Source organism: Dermacentor silvarum, chromosome 7, assembly GCF_013339745.2.
Source record: "Dermacentor silvarum isolate Dsil-2018 chromosome 7, BIME_Dsil_1.4, whole genome shotgun sequence".
Classification (NCBI taxonomy): Eukaryota; Metazoa; Arthropoda; class Arachnida; order Ixodida; family Ixodidae; genus Dermacentor; species Dermacentor silvarum.
Window position 1 is genome coordinate 32,508,988 of NC_051160.1, and position 25,785 is coordinate 32,534,772.

Consider the following 25,785-nt stretch of genomic DNA (forward strand, 5'->3'; position numbering starts at 1 on the left):
CATTATTATGAAATAAATGTTGCCTTACGTATAGACTACTTATATGCGCGCTTTTTTTCCTTTCTTATTTTCTTTAAAGTAATTCTTTTTTATCTCATCGTGTTTTACCGTTTCCACATTACTGCGGCGCGCACAGGGTCCGACGCGTATTAGTTTTGACGGGCCAATGCGGGACTGCGTTAACTTTAGTTCGAATACCACTCGATCGGAGGCAAGGATTTTCTTTTTCAACTTAGCGACACTTTTATGATCGTATAAATGGCTATTACCTTTAGTAATCCGATCGCAATGCTTTTATTCGCTACGAATTGATTCGCAGATAAAGATAACGTTTAAAGAAGTTCTTTTTGCAAGCAGTTTTCTGTTTCAAGCGAGAGGGACAACGGAACCACTTGCGATGAGGCCCAACTGGAACCAGTTAAACTGGGAATTGTTCCATAAACCAGTTGATCTGGAATCAGTTCTACTGCACTCCCAGTCGCAGATGTTCACATCGGATTACCATTGAAATTTACGTGATCTAATTGCTATTATTGGTCTAGCTATGAATTAATTCATTCGCAAATTTTTTTAAAATTATACGCAGAATCTCCAATGGGAGCTATCTACATGATGCATAAGCATTTGCTACTAATCACCTGCTGTTTCGTCGTCGTATGCTGCTGCGTTTGGCATAATTGCGAGGAACACCGCGAAAGAATCGGGAAACGGAGAAGCGGCGCGGTTGCAACACCGAAGTGTTAAATGAGACCAGCATGAGACTGCATGAGACGGCGAATAAGAGGCGAGTAGTAGCAATGTTCACTCATGTTATATGATGGTGCGTTTGGATGATGCCGCTGCTTTGTGGAAGACGAGCACTGGCCGATGCGTGCTGTAGTACGGGACGTAATTGAACAGCGTCACGTTTTGTAAACCTCTTACGTAGACGTGGTCGATGACGCTGCCTACTCGATCTCGAAGCGAACGAGTATCAACCGTACTCGGGTGGCGGCTGCGTATGGTGCGGCCGCGCGGACCCTATCTTCAAAGCGATCTGCGATGGGGACTGAGTGCTACGAGTGCTGATAGCTTCCTGAGCGCTGTGTTCTCGCCGCTTAGTTCGCGATGAAGCGAGAGGTAGCACGAAGGTGAACTGCTCGCTGCTGCGCGGGCCCCATCTTGAAAGCATCTCGTCTTACACGACGGACGGTCGGGAGGATTTTCTCGTTGAGTAGGCATAGAAATGTTTACGCATCTAAAAAAAGGAATGTTAACACAGCTACAGGAGGTTTTCAAGAAGTATTCATCCAAATAATGTTTATAAACTGAGGTTTCTCATGGACGTTTCGATTTTCCTGCAAATATATATGTTTTGTAGAGGTTCTTTAGTCGCTGTGTTCCACGCGACGGCTTTTATGAGCTTGCGGAGAGGTAGTCCAGCTCACTGGCTTAACAGGGCCAGGGCTCCCTCTCTCCCTCGCCCGAGACAAGGCCGTCGCACTGTCGATCGCCGCGCGCGCCGGGCGCCGAGGTGGCGGGCGGGGCGTGCGGCACGCTCTCCCGCGGCCGAAACCGCGGTCCATCGCTGGGCGGCGCGGCGGTGAGCAGCACTAGCGACGACCAACGTTCAACACCGCCGGCGACGACGAACGACGCCTCAATCAAGCAACCGCCGCGACGCGAGGAGAAGCCGACCGAAGGGGGGGCTGGGCCGGCCCACGAGAACGCGGAGACTAGGGGCGCTGGCGCCGCCGCCGCTGACGCCATCATGGGCTACGGCGTTAGCCGGCAGTCGGTGTTGCGCGGCGAAGCCGACGCCGAGCTGAGCACGGCCCTGACGCCGCGCCAGGCGCAGCTGGTGCGATCCACCTGGGCAGTGCTTTCGCAGGACCTCGCCGGCACCGGGGTGATCGTCTTCAAGCGGTAAAGCGCGCGGCCCCCTTGTATTCCTCTTCGCGCTTCTTGCCGAATCTTGCACGATGCGTTGAACGGGCACATACGGTACGCGCGCTTCGAGCTGCCTGCACACGATACACTATAGTCGTCGGCCGTGAAGCAATCCTGCCCCTTAAGCAGGAAGCGTTCGCTTTAGCCTATAATGTAGCGCGAACGCTCGCATCGGATCGCGATTACTTTTTGGCCAGCACGCGACGGGTCGCGGCTGTTCGATTCTGTCAAGCGGAGCGTACTATACTGCACACATATAATTGCAGCGCTAGCTGGATAACTCTCAGCAATACATTCAGCGAAAGAAACAAACATTTGGTCTAGACAGACGGCGCACGTAGTAAGCAAGAGACGACGTCGCAGGACTTCGGTCATAAAATATGCGTGCGAACTGCTGTGCGTAGGTTTTTTTTTTTTTTTTTTTTTTTATGAAAGTAAAAAAAAAAAAAAAAATGCGCGGAGAGCCGACCGTAGACGGCGATTCCGTTCTAGTCGATACTCCGATTGCGTGCTTGTATTTCCAGCAAATCGACGACAGGTTGAGTGCACTCGCATCAATATTCCGTTTGTGCGCGGAATATATGCACATACGGAAGCATGTGCGTGCGCCCGTTTTGAGAGTATCGCAGGTTGAGTTCTTTCTCTGGCGTCAGAGACGTGTGGAAAGAGTGAGGTGGGACCCGTCCCTTGCCCTGCTCAATTTTTTCGCCTTTCTTAAAAAAAAAAGTTATATTCACCCGGTATCTGTCTACACGCATAATTACCTCGAGGCTCGGGCACACCCACCTGTAAAACTGGCTCACACCCACCTATAAAACTGGCGAGCAAAGTAAGGCATACAGACGCCTACCCGGACCCACCTTAATTACCTTACGTTATGTGCTGCATATAAAGCTCTATGCAAGTGATAACGCCGTACGTTTTTCGCGGTAGTTGTTTCTGACTGTTAGGAACTGTATCTGTAGTATATTGGGGATCCTTGACGAAGTTATTTTTTGCTGACCAAATTCCATAGCCGTCGTGGACACAATTGAAGATGTGTACTATAATAGCCAAAAAATACTAATTAACAATTTCTACAAAGTCATATTGTTACCTTAGCGAGCATATGCTGTTATTGCGAAATTGAAGTCGACAATTGACTATAGCACCACCTGTTCCTATAGAAACCGTCATGCACCAGATAAGATAATTGAGAGGGGTCGATACGACGTACGTACCTCTAAAAAAAATAATTTTGACCCTCACCTTCCAAAATTTCAAAGGGTTAAGGAGACAATAAAGGGAGGCACTAAATAAGTTTAGACCGGTATCATTTCCGAACTCTATTTTTCGTCAATTTCACAGTTAAAAATTGATTACACACACACAAAAAAATGAGAGTTGTATTTTTATTTTATAACGTTGCCTTTGCCTACTTCCTTGGTACGGTGGCTATCCTTGGGTTTCGCGTGGCTGCCCATGACAGCTGTTGAGTCGGTAGCTGTCCCAGCGGATATATATATATATATATATATATATATATATATATATATATATATATATATATAATTGCAGGAATCTGTGAAATATAAGGCACCATTCATTTCTAGATCAGTGTACTTTAGAGATGCCCGTGACGCCCACATTACGTGTTCGGATTTTGTGTAAGAAGTTGATATAACAATTAATATAATTATTATCTGCATACTTTGTCAGCATACAAGCCACTTGGGGTGCCAGCGAATGTTCCTACGCGAGGCTGCAAATAGTTGGTACTTCAAGCTTTTCCTGTTACCTATATATAGATAAGGCGGTAACCACAAAAATAAAATTATAAGCGCGTAATTTTATACGTTTGCACTCGTCTGTTATAGCGGAACGTACAAGTACGACAAGTACAGTCGTGTCAAGTACGACGCCATTTTGAAAAGGTTGCATGACGACGATTTTGTTTGCTTCTGTGATTGGCTGGCGGAGTAACACAACCCCGCGCGGTCCGTGTGCCTTTGTTGCCAACTGCTGTTTTTTTTAAGGTTGTACCCTATAAGTATGGTGGCTAGAAGTTCTAGCCACCATACTATAAGTGTATATGTGCGTAAACCCGATGTTGGCCAATCCTCAAGGATGGTCATGTCTCACTATATGGTTCCTACACGTAAAGCCTGAAGATTTCATGTTGGCTCACGGTCATCTATAAAGCACACCGATTTGTTAATTGAATGATTAATTACTATTCACATATTCCTTGATTTACATTTTTTTATTTGCATTCGTTGTGTACCACGTGGGAATGTGGCCATTCTAGGCTAGTGCTCCAGAATTGGTATGTCCCACAAAAAATGTACAGTATTGCTAAACGTTGCTTGATACGTACGTGTCGTACTTTACTACGCGTACACCTGCCATCACCTCAACAAGCATCGTACGTCGCCTTCGTCCTAACATAGCCTCCGAGATCTACGCGCGCCGGCGCGAGCAAATCTCCGAGGCCATGATCCTAGTGACATCGCTGCGTATTGCGTCTGTGAATCCGCCTTACCTGTAGTTTACGTTTCGGCATAGCTTGTGATCGAGGCAAGTGCATAAACATGAAAAACATTGCATGACAATAAAGTTGTGACCTTTGCGGTGGATAAACAAGACATTCCGCGAGATTACTCGTTGCATAGGGCATCACCGATAGTTGTCAATTATTTAATTAACCGCTTTACTAAAGCTCCACATCACATAGCTTCCAGCGTGTGCGTTGGATCTGAATAATTCTTAGTTATAGTTTTATGATGACGTAACTACACAGATCGCTTGTGTTGCGCGCTTCCAGTTCAAGTCTCTTGCGCCGTTTCTTACTCCGTGATAGAAAAGTCTTGAATTCGGAAATTTAAGAAACTTAGTATAAATGTATAAAAACTCTGCAGCAGCACCAGCAGCTACGGACTTAGTGATGCATACGGTATCCAAAATTTAGTGGAGACATTTGCATCACAAACTGCATTATACCCGCCGGTATCACATGAAACTGCATGTTGCAACACGCACACACTCAACGTTATCACGATGGCGCTAACAACCTCAACGCAAACTCTCTGAAGTTCGCCGCAGCGCTTTACCGCAAATTTCATACAAACAACTGGTCCGGGTTGTCTTAACACTAAGAAAATTGTTGCCTTAGCTAGCGTTGCTTGCTAATTGAGCCGCGCACCGTCAGAATTGGACGCTTAAGGTTCGGAGTGGAACGCGATAGCATTCAAAGATCCCTCGCTGCTTATCGGGCTTTCTTCTCGTACATTCAAATTACAATCCGACGCTATCGTGTCTGTAGGTTGTACTTAAGTCGTACTTTACGATTGTTCTGACGGATTTTACTGTGAGAAATTTAATTTTTGTTCACTTACCCCTTGCGGCACGCGGGGGGCCTGTGTGGTCGGAGTTGTTCGGGATGAATTTATCCGCCACGGACGCCGACGCTTACACCGAAGCCGACACCGACGCCGGATTCTCTGCGACACGGGGCCCTCAACGCTATCGCGTTAAAACAAGTGCATCGCCATTAAAGCCGTTCGGGCGATGACACACAGTGGAAGGCCAATGTCTTTAGTAGCACATTTGCTGTCGGATAGCTCGAAATTGGTGCTAGCATCATGATTTATGAGTCTAGCCGGAGTGCGCGTTTTCTCTACAGTACGCGTCTACTCCACGTAGGTCATGCTTGAACATTGGCAGGCTTAAATTCCTCGTAAAGGTTCTCAGTTAGACTTCCACAACTATATAACGTAAATGTTTATTTGTCGTTCAAGTGAAGTTGTGCCACTGATGCAATCAATGACACTACCTGCCACAGTAAGTTGTTCCGGTTAACTTTTTGAGGAAAACGTTGTTTTATGCATTGAAACACAAAGTTAACTGGAACGCCCATGCATTTTGTCGGACACTTTGAAAATTAATATCTTGAAACTGGTTCAGTCCTGAGAATTCGTTCCAAGTGGATACGCCTTGCGAACTCAGCGGCTGTAATTCGTAGACTGAAAGATGTACCGTACAATAATTAATTGAAAGTTAACTAGCGTAATTATGTTAATTATTCAATTAGGCGTTCTGATTTCTCGTGGAAGTAATGGCCGCCTCAGCGAGTAGTTTAGATCAAGGATTATAATTGTGCTATCTGCCACAGGCAATTTTTAAAAATTTGGTGCAGCTAAAATGAAACACCCTGTTCATATATATTGTGAAGAAGACGCGCCTCCGGTCCAGCGGCATTGCCAACGCTCGGCCCGCTCTGCTCGCGCTGTTGGTCGCTGGTGTCTTTGGAGACGGTACTCCACGCTGCCTCGCCGTTCTTGGAACTCGTAGCGTCCTTGAAGGACACCGCCAATAAACCTCTTCTCAATTGGTGGAGGTTGCTGGAATTCCCCCGCCGCCTGCACCCTGGAGCTTCGAACCCCAACGCTTCCGCCCATCATGACCGATGTATATACATGCGGTATAACCTTGTTATAACGAGGTCTGATATGTGCATACATATCCGAACATCACGGTGACCAGAGGCCTTAGGGGCACATGCCCACTGTATAGCACCTATGTCTGTGCGACCATTCCATAAGCCAACCCCGAATTGTAATGACCTTCTAACGTTCATCACGTTTATGCAAACCGTCCTCATCAGCGTTGAACGGACACGTCCGAGATGGCACACACGTAATACACATTGCGTGCGCGCCTGCAGACTGCTGACCCGCTACCCGGAGCTGTGCCGGCTGTTCCGCAAGTTCATGACCCTTCGCGAGGACGGCAGCTACGAGTGGGACATGGAGGGACTGCAGCGGCACGCGCTGCTCGTCATGCAGGGACTGGAGGCGGCCGTCGAGAACCTCGACGACAGCCGCGTTCTCGCGGACATCCTCTACGAGCTGGGGCGAAAGCACGCCCGCTTCAACGTCCAGGAGGACATGTTCGACGTGAGTAGTGCACGGCTGAGCCAGGCCTATGCGCCACCTTTTTACTTCTATCGCTATCCGCATGCCTATAACGTTGGTTTTTGATGCGAAAGCATCAACTGGCTCATTGAGCGGAAAAGCCGGCGTCTGTATCAGCGAAACGGCACCGAAATTCCCATTGGCTGCTACGCCACGTGACGTGCGCGCCTCGACGGAGCAGAGCGGGCAAAAAGGAACATCTGCTGCCGCGCTGGCGCGGACATTATTTCGACATTAATACTTTCGCATTCAGAACTCATGAGAAGTGCCCAAGTGCATGTCCTCAGTTTTTTTTTTTTGCTTGCCTCTCTCATGCGGGTTTTTGAAGACGTAGGTGTAGAACCTGGAATTTAGTGAAACATACCCACCCTGGGGATTCGCGATGAACCGGGTAGTTCAAAGACAAAAGTAGTGTAAAAGAATTCAAACAAAATTTGAGAATAGACAAGATTAGAATCAAGAAATAGATTGCAGATATACTGATTTTATGACAATGAAGGATTAAACGAAAGCAAGAAATCCGACTAATCTAGCTCAATTTTGTGTGTGGGGGGATGGAACTTCTATATCTGAATTTTTACATCGAAGTTGTATATGGCTATAGGTTCTGACCAAAAGTGCGTGCGTCGACAGGGTGTGTAGAAAAAAGTCGCATCGACAACATTGAATCCACGGTAGCCTATGTATGTAGATTCCTTAACATAAGTGCCAAAACCAGTGATGGATGACTATTACGTCGCAGTCTACCCACCAATTAAGGTGGATGAAGAAGTATTCAGGTGGATTAAGGAGGATGAGGGTTGATTAAGGTAGATTAGGGTGCATTAAGGTCGACTAAGGCGGACGAAGGAGGATTAAGGTAGATTAAGGTATATTAAGGAGGATTAGGGTTCATTATAAGGTCGATTAAGGTGGATAAAGGAGGATTTAGGTGGATTAGGGTGTCTTTGTCTTGATCTTTAATTGCGTCATACACATATATAATTTCGTAATTTTAGAAGAACACATAACAGCTTCGCTGGTCGCCCTTCTTGACAGAGTGGAAGGGCACAAAGTTTATTTGGTCTAAATTGCTTAGAATCGTGCTTTTTACGACTGTAAATATTGCAATTGATTTCGTTTCGTCATCGAATTATTTCATTCCGTCATTCCACATTCTCTTTCACATCTTTATTTAATATTAAGCTGTAATATTAAATTACGTTTGTGCGATAGAAAAACGACCGTTCTTATCGTGAGAGGAAGACAGCCAGATAAAGACGCAAAAAACGGAAGACGGGTGGCAACGTTGTCGCTAAATTCTCACACCATCTCGCCATGACGTCAGCTAGGTCCTCGACAGCGTCTCGGGTCTAGTTAATTGTTTATTGGTAAAGAAGGACAACCTTGCATTCTCAAGGAACTACACAGTTGGTTATACCAAGTGCTTTTCTTTTAGCTGCACCAAATTTTCAAAAGGTGCTTGTGGCAGATAGCACAATTCTAAACCACGAGCTAAATTACTCGTTGCGGCGGTCATTACTTCTACGAGAAATAAAAATGCTTACTTGAAAAACACCGCCCAAGCTCTCCGTACAGATGGTTAACCAGCGAACATAGGACGAACGGTTTTTCGTTTCGCCTAGCCATATACAGCTTTCGCTGTAATAATTAACCTAATTACACTACTTAACTTTTTAAATTATTTTATGGCGAATATTTTAATCTATACGAATTGTCGCCAGTAAGTTCGCAAAGCATATCCACTTGGAAAGACTGCTCAGGACTACACATGCTTTACCACATCACCGCTGCCGCTTTTTACGAACGAGGTCATCCAGGGCTACCACGTACGTGTACAGGAAATCGATAGGATGTCACTGAACCCAACCTACGCAAACGGGTGTAGGAAATAAACTTGGTGTTTGCGAAGAACGAAGTTGGTGAATCGGGGCAGGCACGTGACTAAAGCGCAATGCAGGGAAGAACGCTTAGTACCTCTAGTAGTTCATGCTCCTACGCCCACTGTCGCTCAGACGTCGTTTGCACATTTCGCAAATATAAGATGCATATACTTCTTCAACAAACGCCTCTACAACGAAATGACCTGTATGACGAAGGAATAATTCTGCCCCAGTTCTATTGCGAGCTGTACGATGCGCGACCTTTACAGCGAAGTTACCTGTATAAAGAATGATTTTGAGGCCCCAAGCACTTCTTTATAAAGGCTTTCGACTGTATGTACTTTCGCGAGTAATACCGAATTACCTTTTAAGCATATATTACTCCGAATGTGTTGTTTCGAATCTGACATGTTAAATGCAGCAAGTAGCTCTCCCGCTCGACAACTTATTATAACTTTTATGCGGAGCATGTATGTTTAACCACTACGGCCTCTTGATAACGATATAGGTGTTCCGTTTCATATATTCCTTGAGGGGGAATGTACTATACCTGCATGCGTGTCCCGGCCGAGCCATTCGTCGGCGCTACTTCGTTCACTAATGCACAGTCGGCAAATGGCCGCGGCGCGATCCCTCTCGCCACAACCACATAGCTCTTGATGGCTGCTTTTATTTGCCCAACTCAGAGTAGTTAGGAGGCATTGCCGCCCGAGGCCCGCAATGTATCACGGCAGCCAGCAAACAAAACAAAAGCCCTCTGCGTAGAATAGAACAGGTCGAGAGCACACAAAAAGGAAATAGGGCCAACACACACAAACAAACAAAAAAAGGGTGGGTGGGTGAGGGGGGGGGGGTGAGGGGGAAGAGATAAGCAGAGATAAGGCAAGGAGAATAAAGTGCACATTGCGCAGGTCGGTCATTACGAAGATGAGCAGCCACGTTCCGGGCAGAGGCACGTAGAGAAATGCAACCTCCCGGAACGCGGTTGGTTAAGGAAAGGGACCACCTCGTGTATGGTTGCGCGGGCCCGCAAAGAGGTATACAATGGCAAAACATTGTTCGCGAGCAGCCGTTGTGTACAGGCTATGGGCTGCGAAGGACAGTGGAGGCAATTTCACGGCCAGGCATTAGGAAGATTGATTGACTGCACGACGCGCCCCAAACCTGCAACGTGGCTATACGAGGGATCGCCAGACCCACCGAGGTGGTGGTGGTGGTCCAGCGGCCATGACACGTCATTCCGCGGAGAAACGAGGTCGCTGGTTCGATTCCTGCATTCGTTTGCGGAGGCGGAATGCAAAAAAAAAAAAAAAAGTTTGTGTACCGTACCAACTATGGCTTCCGAGATCGTGCGGCGCACGCTCTTTCTCTCCCGCACTGTCTAATCTCAGAGGCGATGTACCAACCCATAGGGTTTCCGACAAAAATTACCAGAGGGAACTCTGGCGTCAGCCAGCATGGAAATGATACGGGCAGCACTGGCCTAAACTTCGTCATTCTGGCTTCAAACGGACTTTGCAAACGGGTAGTTTTGAACGAAATGTTAAGTTATAATTGCAACGGTTCGCAAAGATTACGCATGTGCGCAAAGACTATATATACTTACCTCGCTGTGTTTTGTAAATTGATTGTTTGGAAATTTAGAAATATAAAGCGCAATAAATAACGCCACAAGAACGTCTGAATCCACAAGCACGAATATTAGATGAGTTCAAGTACTAGCCCATGGTAGCTGAATGAATGCAGTGCCATAGTTCTCTCTAGTTAACTTTTGTAAGAAGCTATTGTAACCACTCGTCTTCCTGCGCTGAAATAAAATGCATCTGTCTCGCCTGCGTGAACGCGATTCTTCGCCATAAGGACCACATAGCAAATAGCAGTGGGTGAGGTTCTGACTGAAACGTTAGCAAGAATAGCTATTTGCACACAGACCAAGAGTCCTCCTTCACATTGGCGCGGAGTGCGCCGTCGTCATCAGTATGAAAAGGCGCAGATAATTTTTTGTAAACTACAACAACTCGCGATGCATGAATTCAAAGATATAAACGTATTACATAACAGTAAGTTTTCCCGTTGAACATTTAGTCTCACGCACTGAACACTTTTACGGAGGGCAGGCATATGTGCTTAGGCACATATGCACTACGGGCGTTAAAAAAAGAAAGAAAGAAAAAAAAACGTGTTCTATTTCATATTGATGACTACAGTATATTCATCTGCTGTTCCCGCGGAAGCCAAACCACCGTTTGCACAGATGATAAGGGAAGAGAGGATAAAAAGGAGAGCAAGGTTAGCCGGCTGGCTACCTTGCTGGGGAAAGGTACCAAGGGAATAAAAGGTGGTAGAGGAAGAAGGGAAAAAGGATAAGCACTCAAAAAAGTTGCCAATCACATTAGGATCTGAAAATCCCATTTTTTTTCCTGACAACCACAGATCGGCAAACTCACTCGTTAAGTCGACTCGCTCAGACTGAATCCTTCAGATTGACCCGTGAGTATGAGCGAGAACGGCGAGTAGAATTTTGGCGAGTCCGATTGAGCCTTAATAGATAAAGATATTCACGGCTTAATCATTCAAGCTCGTATGTGTGTGTGTTAGAGAGAGAGAGAGAGAATAGGGACGGCCGAGAGACGGCCGTACGATTACGTGCTGTGCCTTTCTTCCAGGGATGTGGGGCGTTTTACCGGGGCGGCTGCTGCGTATAGCGCGGGCCCTATCTTGATAGCGATTTGCGATGGGGACAGAGTACGCCGAGTGCTGATAGCTTCGTGTGCGCTGTGTTTTCGCCGATTAGTTCGTGTTGTAGCGAGAGGCAGCACGAAGGCAAATTCGCTCGCAGCTGCTTCCGCGCTTCCTCACTCCCGTGTTTTGGCAGCGAGTTTCCACGGTCATCGAGTGATATGCGTGCACGTTTGCTTGAGCGGGCATGACAGCATGCTTGTTAATTTAGTGAGTAAGCGAATGTTTTACAAGTTCACACGGCCGTTAAAACTACTATCCTTAATTCGTATAGCTGTCTACTAATTTGCTATCGCAATCGATGCTTCGCCTTTAGGGCGAAACTGCGACTTTTTTTTTTTCTTTCACATTTCGCCCCACTTTAACGAATGCCCCTGTAAACGCGCGCATGCTGCTCAAACTGAGTGTCGGCGCTGGCGTTAAGCCCGACTGAGAGCAAATGTCAATGTCACGGCTGTGCACATCTACGTTTAGTGTACAAATGGCAGTGTGATGTCGTTTGTGCCCGCAACCGGAACTACGCAAGTTCCTTTGACGCCGGAAGCTGAGGTGATGAGTGAGAGGAGCGCAGAGGAGGATAGATTGACGGTACTTAACCTGGTCGGCAGAGACGTGCATGGAGGTGCTTCAGTAGTACCTAGCAACCAAATGAAGTCAACAGACAATGAGGCCCCTATGCTAATTGTATAACATAGAGAGTCTCGAGCCTGGGAGCATTGAAGTAGCACACAAGTGTTCACTGGCCAGTTGCCTGCTTCTTCTCCACACACTGCGACGTCTGCAGGATGTTCTGCAACCACAGCCTTGGCTGCCAGGCACTGGCTGGCACCCCCAGGGCTAGGTTTACTAGATACACAAATACCCAAGTAGATGGAGGGACCACTGACCCACTGCTGTAGCTCAATTGGTAAAGCATTGAATACGTCTGCGGGTTTGGCTCCCACTGGCAGCAAAGTGTCCTGTTGTCCTCTCATTTCCCTTTTCATTATTATGTATTATTAGAAACAGTTAATTACCCTTACGCTTTCCTTGGTATGTATCATCTTTACTAGTGTTAAGCATGAAGCACGGTGCTTCCCATTTAGCACCCCTGTTTACGCTCTGCAGCTCATTTTTAACAGCTGCACTCCATATTTCACTGGCACGTGCAGAAGCTGTGGCAGGCGCTGAAGTTTGGGCTTGAAAGCACCCTGCAGGAGCGATTCAACCGCGAGGTGGCGCAGGCCTGGTTCCTGGTGTTCCGCTTCCTGTCTCGCCGCATCATTGAGGGCATGCACAAAGCCAGGGCAGCTGCACAGTCACCACAGCAGCAACTGCAGCAGCCAGCGCCAACCTAGCAACGTGCCAACTGCCAACGCGCTGAAAGAAATGCCAAAGAATGCAAGGCTTGCACGCTTCTGAAGCTGCAATGGTACTCAACCCTGTGGTTGAACAGGGTGGCCACACAACTGATTGTGCTTTTCAAACTGACCTGTTTGCCGGCTACGGCGACCATACTTGTGTGTGTGTGCTAACCAGATTGAGCTAGAAGACCACTTCATGGTCCCAAAGAAGCTTTTCTGTCAGTCTTTAGCAAAACATCAAGTGCCGAGTCTTATCAACAGTTTCCAGAGCATCAGTTGGAAATGAGCTGGAAATACGGAGATTGGATTACACCATACTTTTCAGCATGCTTGCAGAGCACAATCATGGCAGCAGCTGTGGTAAATTAATGCATATTCCCTCCCTTCAGTAGTATGCTGTAAAGACAGTAATTGCATGCTGGAAAAACCCGAGACTCGTATGGCAACTGGTGTCACCCTAAAAGAGCTGTAATATTTGTTGGGGTTTACATCCCAAAACTGCACCTCGACTGATGGGTGCCAAGATTTCAGATTCATTTTGATGACCTGCAGTTCCTTTAATGTGTGTATATATTCCAGCAAATGGTGGCTCTAAAGCATTTAGCTTTCTTTGATAGCTAACCCCAATTTTTTTGAGAGTGCTGAACCATTTCTGTGGGCCGATCCCAAAGGTAGTGCAGTCTAACACAATGGTAGAAACCACACGGTGGTACTGATACCACCAGTGGCATGGTATCATCGTTCGGTGTACCGCACGGTTGGCAAGGGGAGTGTTCTCATATTCTTCCCTCGTAACATCTAGCATTTTGAGATGCTATCATTTGAGAAGCTGCACGGGGTTCCATACTGCTGTTTGAGCAAGTGGTGCTCAAAGTACCGGTTGGCTACCGTGTACGAGTAAGGCACGGTGTTATAAAACATAACCCATAGTGCAGCATAGTGCCGCAACTAACCACCTCCCAAAGCATGCTGAACACATTCTTGGATAGCAACCAGGGTTGGCTCTTCATAAATTTTTCTTGCGTTCAATCTCCATTGACTGTGCAGGAATTGCACCTAAGTTCAACACTGGGGCTCAAGGCTGCACCTCTGCAATGATGCTAAGGCAACACAGAAACTTGAGATGCCAGTTTGCCATAGTTCAGTGATGGTGTTTCAGTGTCAAGAATGAGTTGCGTTCTGAGCGTTATGTACTCATTGTCAGCCACAATGCAGGATTTGCAAACATAAATTTGGAGATGAATGACAAGTCTGCGTGACAATCGACTTGGAGCTGATATCCATGTTTCCAGCTCATCACTAGCTGATGGGCAGGTGGCATTGACTCTAAGGTGCTCAATAGCCTGGTCTGCCATAACCAGTGTACAATTGTGGTTCCATCGCAAGTTTAGCGCAGCGTGATACAGCAGCAGTCAACTGTCATCAGTCATTTCTCTGGCTAATGGTGTGCACTTAGGCTGACAGCACGTATAGCATGAACCATTATGAGATTCAACTGTAGCACATCTCTCATCAGGCTGGCTTGATGACAAAGTTGCCAGAGGTACACAGGTTACGAATATAGATGTAATGTCATTGACTTCTACAAGCATCTTCTTTTCTTACAACAGCAGCAATACTCTGGGCCAATTTCTTCAAACAAGTGTGCTTCTAAATGATCAGCAAAAAAGTGAATGCTGTAGACATGACATGAACCTGTCAGCAAGCGACCACTGTCTCCTTGAACATTTCCAAACACACAACACTTAGCAGGGAACAGTTTGTTTTTACATAGTCATGCTTTTCTCTGCAACGGCTCAACTTAAGGTAGGGCAGTTCAATTGGCAAGCTTCCGAGCTTGAGTGAACTGCTCGACGAGGTTCCAGCACACATTGGTATGATGGCCGCAGCTGTGTTGCCATCCGGTGAACTTAAGCACACATACAATCGGGCCATATGCAGGTGGGGCATTCAGCGCGTGCACTCTGCTCCACGGACTTTTCTTCCGTGTCCCACACCCTCACCGCATGTGTGTCACCGCTAAACTGCTGGCGCGTTAATGATGCCAAGGACGCCAGCTCGAAGTATGTATACTCTGCCAATGACACCTTTGCACATGTGTCCGCGACACCGTGACATGCACGTGACGTCACGTGCATATAATGTCACATCTGCACAAGTGTCACATGTGACAAATGTGACGTACGAGTGTCACATTTGGGCGTGATGTCTGTAATCTGCACACTCGTCGACCCTGCAGCTATTCTGCCGTGCTGGTGCTGTTCCCATTTATTGTTCCTCACCCACATGTGACATCATTGTGATCGACGGCCACCAGATTTTTGTAAGCGAAGCCAAGGGAACATTGTTGTTGTATGTGTTGTTTGACTGTGTTGCGCTTGTCAACTGGTTTCTGCATACGTTGGACTGGGGATGTTAAAGGCTGACTGCAACAATATTTTGGAACACATAAAAATCCTAATTTATGATAGTCTAGACAGAGAGAGGCCTTTGAGCAAAATTTTACGCTTGAAATACGAGTTGATTTATAACAAAAAGCTTGCGTAAATTGATGTCTCGATATAGAAAGTTGAAAAAAAAAGATAAAGAAAAGCCATTATTAGCACTGGACAGAAATGACACAGAACTCTAAAGGTTGAGAAGCAGCGATGGTCACAACCAAGAGACATTTGAGCAAGCGACGTGCCTCGGCACCCAGGTTCAATCAGTGCACGTGCATGGTTCCAGGACCTGTGTCGTATCCGCTCATCCCCAGGTGACAATGTTTTCTGCTAAGGTGCTGTTTAAAGGGCATTAAATAAAAAGCAGGTGTTTACTAGCTGTGTGGCTTTGCCAAGATTACTTCGACGGCATGCGCTACTGAATTTATAACCAGTTCAACCAAAGTGCAATTTTGTTGCAGTTGACCTTTAATTCTGCAAGGAAGCTGTTATTGCATGTTGTGGATACAAACCGCCTTTGCGCTGTAAATGTAAAAGGTGCTACATTCACAAACAAAATTGTGCTGGCCAGCTTAAGGTTAAAACTAGAACTATGGTGTATTGCAGCTCAAGCCTCTGACTCGGAGTGCCATGGTTTACAATCATACCACCAGTTTCTACTTGAACATGGCAGCCGCAAAAGCAGCAGCACCTGGCACCTGAAACATTTTACAGCGTGAAATCTTTTGCAGATCAAAATGCGTGCACGCAAAACCAAATTACCAAGACGTGGCAATCACTAGAGAAAGTTTGTATGTACCTGATGAAATAAACTTCAAAGCCACCACCCTTTCAATTAAAGTAGAGAAGCTGGCAAAAAAAAAAAGAGTGCTGATGCCTAAAAAAAGGAGAACATCTGTTTCTCCCATATTTATGGACATGAGCACTCCAAGAAGAGAAATTATATAGCGAGTCACTATTTTGAAATGCCTCAACTTCTACAAAGTACTATATGACCAAGTACCGACCATTATAATATAGAGCGCACAAAAATTAATGTTTCGCACAACACACCAAAGATATGTATTCTCAATAAAAGCAGAGAAAAAAAAAAGTGTTGTTGGATATGTGCGTAGTTGTCAATTTACCATTGGTGCATGCTTATGTGGTCTTTCACAGCTTTACAGCCTAGCATAAAAGTTTAGAGGCAACATCTGTAGCTTGTGGAGCATGATAGTTTCCACGTGTCATAACTAAATTCTTTGACCTTTGTTGGCAGTGTTACTAAAATACAATCTCTCGGCAGTCGAGTATGATGTTTACACACAGATCCTGACATGTTTGATCCATTACAGCGGTGGCATTCACACTTTTGTGGTAGACTGTGCATTTCACAATCACTGTGTGTTGCAGTTCTTAGCCCAGATTACTCTTGGCTGCATGTGTGGATGAAGGTACGGTATGTGAAAACTTTCAGAAATCTAGCAGATGTGGTTGAGGTTTATCAAAATTGCAGAATGGCCTGCAAACAGGACTAAGGTTGCTAGGGAACATGATAAATCACAGAAAGAAATCTTTCAAAGCACACATTCTGCATCTGAAAGGTTCACGAATAGAGGGCAGAAAGACACACAAACATACTTCAATACACCACACGCATGTATTTGGAGCACCTCGGATGTGGTGAATTTACAGCAGCGAAGAAAGCAGTTCTGAAGTGCTCCCATATTACTGCAATGTAGATGGGATCGATGGCCCAACTTGCAGTCGTCTCTCGCCGCACTGCATGGTTGCCAAGGAAGCCACCCACCCAGCGGAAGTTTAGTGGTCAGCGACAACTAGACATGATAGCTTCGACACCTGCATATAGATACAAGAGATGATTTTAAAAATGATTTTAAAGAAGGCCTCACAGGGATCTGTAGTATCTATTAGAATAAACAATTAAAATGAATGGTAAAGGCAAGCAGTCAGTCGATTTAGATTGTTAACTACCCTTTAAAAAGGCTATCAATGTTTGTTTTGTGCCGACAGATCACATGCAATCACCAACTGATAATTCAGACAGCTTCGCGGCACTGTCACTGGCCCCACAGACTTGATGTATAAGGACGACAGAAAATTAGGACGCCTTACAGCACACCATTTGACAATTCAAACTCAGCCTACATGATTGTGTGCTAATTTGCCCATCAATAGACCAAGAAGAGCAATTGTTTTACTTTGATGCATCACTGGTGCCTCCTTGAAACCAAAACAAGCAAAGCCTAATCGATCTAGTAGTGGCCGGCTGAGCACAAACCACAGGACAAATCAAGCCGCTAGCCACTGTAAAGGCTGTTTGCCGTGTGAGTGGTGTCCCTCGTTTGCCGTGCGAGCAGTGATCCAGCGTTTGTTCCTCGTGTTAAATAATTTAGTCAAACGACCACTGCAGACTGACTTTTGTTGCTTAGAATCATCAAGCTGCTTCAACTCCACCCTTGACATCTACGCCAATGAGGGCGGCAATTATGTGCAGGAAGTGCTAGACAATGTTGTGAAGAAACCCGCGATAACTCGGCTATCGAAGTGCGGTTGTTGGTCATTTGGTAAAGTTTCAAGCGCGTTGAGGAAGCGAACACGTCGCCCATTCGTGCAACACGAATTTGCACGAAAATGTCACCGGGCATGATGCGTTGCCTTCTACCGGTCCCCACCACTGGTGCATGCGTTGACTGTGCTTTTGTCTATTTGCAGCGACAGCATGAAAGTGGCCCAAATGGCCGACTGTACATACAGGGACATGTACGTTTCACTTAACATGTTCAAAAAAAGATGTTGCGCTTACCACAGCACTGTTCTTGCCACAGTTAATTTCCTGGTTTTAAGAAAAAGGAGCAAATTTGCCTTCATTTACGGGGGTGCAAGCTGCTGCTATGGAGTTGTGTCGCTGCCTGCTGGCAGCTGCAGAAAGCAGCGTTTCAGGGAGGGCTGCCGTGTGTTCCAGAGGAGTGGGCAACACTAGGCGACCCTCCCTGACCAGCTGCTTTCTGTAGCTGCCGGCAGGCGGCGACACAACTTTATGCTTGCGCCATCGCAGCAGCAGCTCGCATCCCTGTAAACAAAGGCAAATTTGAATGTTTTGCTAAAGACTAGGTATCATGTGTTAGACTGTATCATGTAAAGACTGCATCATGTGTTACAGTGAATGTCGTAGACTCCAAAATGCAATCTTTCTGCCAAAATTTTAGCAAGAACAGCTGCAGCGGTAGGCATAAAATCATTACGAGGCGGGTAAAATGATGTTCAATCGAAAAGTTCACTGCACAGCAGTGTCATGTGAGGGATGTCTATCATCCATTGTCGTCACCACCATCTTGAATCTGCCCTTTACTGTATTCTATTTATTCAAGTATAAGGCTACATTATTTCTCAAAATCCTTAGCCTCATAGTCTACCCTACCTACCTTATATGTAGGGTCCTTCACTTTCAGGTAAAACCTGATAACCCCCAACTGTTGAATCCGAACAAAATTTATGACAATCAGGTTAGACCCGATACCTCCCTGAAGTTTGGCCTTTCGTGAAAAGTATTAATAATACATGTGTTACCAAACTAATGAATGCTGCCTACTTTTTGTTAGCAAGTAGTAAGGATATATCATAATATAAATATTACTAATAAATATATAATTATGGTCTATGTCTTGTTTTCACTTAAAACTGAAGCGAAAATTGAACTGTATCACGATAACGTACTTAAGCACCTCATGGCTTTGAGTGACAAAAGCTTGTTACTTCTTTAGTAGCCATGTTTACATGAATACAACAATGGAATATTGCATCACATTTTCCGCACATCGCATAAATGTAAATGGCGGCAATGCGCTAGAAAGTGAATTAAAGCAGTGATGACGTTGCTTTGCATTGCGAACGGTAGCTGCGACATTTGAGATGATGTTTACCCAACTCCGTTACATTCGATGAATCGTGGCTAATTTGTCTAGTTGATATTTCATTATATTGTTGCAAGAGTGTATATAGGGAACCTGTAAAACAGAATGACAGGACGAAAGGCCTAACATGTCTACGGACACCGAGATTGTCAAAATGGATGTGATGTAGAGAATTTATGTCAACAAGGGCTCGTAAGATACGGAAAATCATCTCATGTGAAGGGTGCCAGCGCTACTTTTCTTTCATACATTTTTTATTTTGTTGAATAAGTGCAGAGAACAAGGTAAAGTAGGGACACCAAACCTGTCTCAATATGTCACTTTTATTACTATGATTTCCTTTAAATGTATCATTAATTGCCTGACAGCCAAAATTTGTAGAGGTGAGTTCGCCACATGATTTGCAAGCAACTCTCTTTGCCATTACATGTTCCCGCGAGGGATTTTGCTTGTATAATAATAGAATGTTTCTGTCCAAAAGGTGACCACTGCTTGTTTTAATGGCTTGTAAAAATTACCAGAAACATCTCGAACTTCGGGCGGCAAGACAACAAAACCCCCAATTTCTCCCCGGTTTTCCGCTTGAAGAACAACACCCGATTTTTACCTCCCCTGAAATTCAAGAAGTATAAAACCTGAAAACGAAGTATCCTACTTATTTGCGAGGTTTACGGGATTAGTTACTGTTTCAACATGTACAATATTTAGCCAGCAATCAGGTTTTTAGAGAACAACGGAAGGTTGCAAATCAAACTTCGACAAGTTAAGCAGTGTTTGCCTTCAAACGAATCCACAGGGAATGCCTTTGATCACAGTTGTCAGAAACGAGACATCGAGAGAACAAACTGCCGCCAAGACAGCTAGCGTAGAGCAGTTGTAGAACATGCCAGAAAGCAATGTTTACCAGGACACACTTACTTTGTTTTTTCTATGTAGGATTAGGAACGAGCCTTTTGAGTCAATTGGAGTCACTGACTGATTTTTTGGAAATCGAAAAATTTAGATGTGCTCGAATTGTTCGGACAGTGTCGCGGTGCCACAATTAGCCTCCTATGTACGTAATACAAGACGACGACCGAAATTTCAGGTAACACGCAGTGCAGCGTTCAATCTTTTGTACTACACCTGCAGCGACGGTGGGAAAGCTCAGGTGCCGCTATGAGCAAAAAGAGATTTTGGTTTTCTGCCAGCACCTCCTTAAACCTGAAAGGAAGCTTCTGGCTCAGTCCACTGCCTAGGCAATCTAGCTGCTAACTAAGCCAATGGTACAAGACAAGCCAAGCCAAGCCAGAGCAAGTGAGCCGGCATACTTGCACATACCCTGTGCACATCTTGTGCATTCAACGTTTTTTGCTTGATGTAATAAATAGTGATACAGTGTCGGGTGGCTTCAACGTCATTTGTTACAAAATTTTTGATGCTCAGAATCATCAGCCAGCTCCAGACTTACTCTCTGTGTCGACGTGAGCCGCAATGAATCGAGAGAAGTGCCACACAATGGAAATTGCAATCCCGCTATCACTCTGCTAGTGGAACATGGTTGACCTCTGTTCAAGTTCCCAGAAGGTGCAAGTTTACTGAAGCTCTGGATTACTTTCCCCTGTCTATGGCAACAGCATGACAATGGCCAAAATGAAAACTGACATGGTTGCATGTAAACACGCGTGTACAAAACTGCATTTACATGGTTTCCTGTGAACTTGTCCTAAAGGCACTTTCTTTTCCTTTTTCCCGTGGTGAATTTGCCCGTGTAGTTTTTTCTGACACACAAATGGTTCAGTCTTTCGGGCAATCCTCACCGTGCCCACCGGCCCAATTTGTTGGCTACTGTAAGCCGCTTCATATTAGCGCGTATGTTATTTCCCTTTTCTTGGGTCCCCCAACTGCACCCTCACCTTATAATCGTGACCACATTATAGTCGAATAAATACGGTATGTTCACAGCACTGACAAAGACATTTCCAAGCAGCCTCCACTTATCTCTGCTTCGCATCAGCAGACTCCATCACATGCCTGGCAAATTTCTTAATCTTGTCGCACCAAATAATCCTCTGTCCTGCTCAACTACATGTCCATTCTCATGACACCCACTCTAGCACTGTAATAGATTGCCAGCTATTTGCTCTGTGCATCATCACATGATCTGCCCAAACTACACTTATTCCTCTCAATCTTAAACAGAATGTCACCTACACCCAACTGCTTTCTGATCCATAATGCCCGCTTCCCATCTACTAACGTTCTGCATATCATTTTTCATTCAATCGCTCCTTGCGCAGTCTTTAGCTACTTCTCAAGCTTTGTAAGCTTCAAATGTTTCAGCTCCGTATGTTAGTAACACATGTCCAGACACCGAAAACAAACTTTCTCAATGCTTTTGCCTAGTCTCGCCTAGGGTCACACTCACTCTCAAAATCGATCTTCTCGGTGATGTTCTTGGTCTTGACAATTTCCTCCTGGTTGGCCACGAAAACCGAGCCGTTGCCCAGATCTTGCCAGCCGTTGCGCTGGATCCACATCTGAAGTTCTGGACCTGCGAAGGCAGTGTGAACACAATTCACCGTTTCTGCAGCAAACAATCCCACAGGACCTACTCACCGGTCACGTCGAGGAAGTCCGAGAGCAGGGACTTGTCAATGTGCTGGTAGGTCATGTTCACCACGTAGCAGACGACTGTGCAGTGCCAATAGAGAACAGACATGCACATAGATAAGTCAGTGGGACCATAGTAAAATTTTCAATGGAAAAGTAACTTTTTTAGAGGATGACAGATGCCATAACTGTGTAACCAAGTAGTCTAGCATTCGCGTACATTTTGCAAGCAAAAATACAATTTACAATGGTGTACAACTGAAGCATGGATGAAATGGCTCTTCTGTCATCAAAGTGCAATGTTGTTTTGGTTAGGTTAGAGCTAGATTTAAACTGAAACCAGTAAAAAGAACTGCTTCAAGCTGCTCTGGCAGGGAGCTATCATTCCTAATGCCATGTCACCCTATAACGACAACCTCTTCAGAAACAGTGACTTCGCAGTGACTTCACCAACACAAAGTTGGTGAAGTGATAGGAGGTAAAAAGGATTCTAACCAGTAAAGCATAAAATTCAAGTGCCACTTGAAACTTACACTTTCTGACAGAGTCATTAAATCCACTGATCGTCTGCAACAGTGGCTTGCCCTTTACCGATTCCTGCAGTGGAGAAATGACGCCACTCAAATAGCCTGCTTCCATGAATCAAAAGTGGCAAAACAGAAAACACATTGTCATAATTGTTTTGACACATCAAGCACTGGGGAAAATCAGCAGTGATAGTCACCACCTAGAAGCTAGAAACAGATGACGTGCGTACATCCAGCTTGCTTATCATCAGCATGGCTGAGAGCCTTATAATTCTATAATTCGAAAAACGCTTAATTCCAAAACAAAAGATACTAAAATGAGCTGAAAAATACCAGATTTTTTGGTTACTCGAGAAAGTGTTGATGGTTTATAAGAATTCACAGATTTTGTTTAGGAATGCCACTGAGGGGCACTGTACTTGACAGCTGCAGCTTGAATGATGTGTGTCACAGACAAATTAAAACATTCGTGAGGTATATTATTGAAATATTTAGGTAATGGAGGCCGAAATTTCAGTTGCCGTTATATAATGTCTACGTGGAGTGGGTGACGGGGCTATTGAGTAGGCCTGAATATCTGAGCGGGTCCAGAAAATCAGACCCTGCAAATATGGTCGGCGACTGTAAACATATGCTGTAAGTAGTGATGTCCTAAACTAAACGCAAATTAAAAAGTCATTGGTGTCATTGAGATAATCGTAAACATTGGCAGGCATGCACCAGCATCAAAGGCCAGCATCCACTCCCACAAATGCTTATGGGCATTATGACAAACCTGGAGTTTGAAAGAGTCTAAAACAATCACAACACTAAGCAACAACCTGGAACTGATGTAGCCAGTGGCCACGCTAGCGTTACATCACAATACAGCTTCTACCTTTATGTCACTTTCTTATTTCTTTCTTATTAATACAAAGTGCACATTCCACTTACCCAAAATTTTTGGAAGTCGCACATCTCGAGTAGGTAGTGCAAATGTAATGCCAGCTGAATCTCTTTGTTTGCAAGCTGGAGGAGGAAAAAAAAAAAAAGAAAGAAAGACGTATGACTGCTGTTACCTTAACATTATGTATGTAACAGAACATAGTCAAGTTGAAGGAATAGCAAGGAAGATGGCACATAAAATAGTTCAGACTTGATGTACTGAATCGAGCCCTGTGCAGGAGTGTGTCAAGCTCTAGGTAAATGGGTCTTTCACGTTTGTCCTGATATCAGAAAAATTCAGCTATCAGGGCGACTGTATAAGCTCAAGCACGTCGCACTGCACTAGACAACGCAGACGTGGTGTACTTGAAGCAGCATCAACTATTTGGCGATTCATACTGCGAGCAGGCCGATTAATAAATTCAGAGAAGGTAACGTACAGGACAGTCGACACGAACATCACGATGCAGAAGGTGGTGCAAAAGGGCAGGAAAGAATAAAATGAAAGCATAAGTGGTTTAATAAAAGTTGGGCGCACGAACAGGCCTGATCGACAACGGCGTTTTGCTCATAACTACCGCCACTTTCATCATACGAAAACCAGGGGGGGTTCAGCGCTGCCATGCCACAAACATGCCGCACATAGTCTCCATACTTTACGGCATATTTTTCGAAGGTAACATATTCGAGAGCAGACCTTTTCCTGATCGATGAGACACTTGCAGAGCACGAAGTCTGTGTGGGGCAAGTTAGTGAGCGCCTTGAGGAGGATAGCGACGGCCACATCGTTGTTGAAGTTGACAGGGTTGAACTGGTAACTGCGAAATGTGGAAAGGGGCGACAGGTCGTGTCAGCCACCTGGAAACACATCCCAAAACAGCGCTACTACGCGCGGCTACACTCACAGCTTCAGCACTGCCAAGTTGGCCTCCAGATCGTAGACGTTTTCGCTAGCTTGAACCTGCACGTACTGCTCGAGGCTGACCAGGTTCTCAGGGTTATACCTGCGAATGATTTTGCACAAGTTAAAAGAAGGCTGTCCGAGCGATCGAGCCCCGGTTGGAAAGAGCACACCGCTACTTGCCTGTCGATGCCTTTCAACATCTGTGCAACTTGGTGACGCATTGCTTCGGCGTGCGACATACCGAGCGGCTGTATCGGCTGTAGCGGCTGTTTCGTGTAGTCGGTACCGATAAACGCCATTATTTCTGTCGGTTATAAACACGTGGCTAACAAACTACGATCGCAGCCTTCGCGGAATCTTGACACACGGTCGCAGAAACCACGGCAAAAGAGAGCCCGTTCAACCGCAGTGGCGCCAACAACGTGGTGTAAAAGTGGCTTAGTGAGAGAAGCAGAGTGAGAATCGGTGCGGAAAGCTGTATTAAACGCTACTGCAGCGCCCTGTGAGAAAATAATTACTGCTCAATAATTTGCTTTGTAATTATTTAGAAAGATACCAAACCTTTGTGCAATAAATGTCAAATATTCAGTCAGTTTTAAAGTTGTTTGTGGTAGTTAAACTTTTTACAAATCTAAAGATGTGACGCGGCGCTGTAAGCGCATTTTTAGGAAAACTTCCGCAGATGTCCACAAAGGTTACTTCTCACTAAACGTAATTATTGACTATGCGGCATGTGTTGGAGATCGCAACTCTTGCTTTTTAAGAATGTAAACTGGTGCGCTTGTAAAATAAAGATTTCCTCAAAAAACAAATAACGCACGATTGCTCATTATACTCAAATTTTGAAACAGTGTGGCCAGGCGGTGGCCATTTCACGAACTCACGCCGCATGCCTACGTTTCGCGACGCAACCGCGACGTGGCAGCACCAGACGAAGTCTAAATTCTGGCAGGAAATTTGAACAAGGAGAAAGCGAGAAAGTTCGAAAGGCCGCAGTAAACAGACAGTATTTTGTTTCGCCGTTGCTGCTATTCCGGAACATGGCCAGCGACTCCACTTCCGACACCGGAGTCGCTGTCTCTTTTCTCTCTCTTTCTCTAACCATTGCCACCTCCCACACATCTCACTTCTGTCCTTTCTAGCTTCATCTCTTCTTTCCATGCACTTAACCCATGTACTTCCTTCTCATCGCATACTCCCTTTTCGTAATGTTGTATTCATTTGTGTACTTATTTTTCCTGTTCTCGGTGGCAATTGTGCCTTTGCGCAAGAGTTCTGCCACCGAGCGCAGACTCACTCTCGTGCAAATAAGTTACGTATACGACTACAATTACAATCCCTGGCCTAAAACTCGGAACGCCAACAATATAGGTTTGCTTCGTCGTTTGATTTTGCTGCTGTATTTGTTTAATTATTCGCACGACATCAGCACAAATGCTCATATTCTCACCATTTAATGAAGCACGTAAGTTAATGAAACCAGCACTTCGCTTCACGTTCATGCGTAGTCCATCTGCATTTTACACCTAAAAATATTTTTTTTTTAAAGCGCTTATAACTGTTTTGTTTTTTTGCGAGCGGATGAAACAATTTTCAGTGGCACATGCTGCGATATGGCTTACGAAGAAGCGCATGCG

At 45.3% G+C, this 25,785-nt stretch overlaps 2 protein-coding genes across 2 annotated transcripts; one reads left to right on the forward strand and one right to left on the reverse strand.

Moving 5' to 3' along the window:
* Positions 1 to 1,591: 1,591 nt before the first annotated feature.
* On the forward strand, positions 1,592 to 16,153 carry LOC119457886 (neuroglobin). Its single transcript, XM_037719649.2, has 3 exons — positions 1,592 to 1,905; positions 6,632 to 6,863; positions 12,655 to 16,153. Exons 1-3 carry the CDS (start codon positions 1,751 to 1,753, stop codon positions 12,838 to 12,840), a joined length of 573 nt encoding a protein of 190 aa, XP_037575577.1. The 5' UTR covers positions 1,592 to 1,750; the 3' UTR covers positions 12,841 to 16,153.
* A 754-nt stretch (positions 16,154 to 16,907) lies between these two features.
* LOC119457884 (eukaryotic translation initiation factor 3 subunit K) lies at positions 16,908 to 24,563 on the reverse strand. Its single transcript, XM_037719648.2, has 8 exons — positions 24,329 to 24,563; positions 24,150 to 24,248; positions 23,942 to 24,062; positions 23,254 to 23,328; positions 22,327 to 22,390; positions 21,800 to 21,874; positions 21,609 to 21,734; positions 16,908 to 17,126 (listed from the first exon to the last, which is right to left on the reverse strand). The coding sequence occupies exons 1-8, from the start codon at positions 24,445 to 24,447 to the stop codon at positions 17,095 to 17,097; spliced, it is 711 nt and encodes a 236-aa protein (XP_037575576.1). The 5' UTR covers positions 24,448 to 24,563; the 3' UTR covers positions 16,908 to 17,094.
* Positions 24,564 to 25,785: the final 1,222 nt, after the last annotated feature.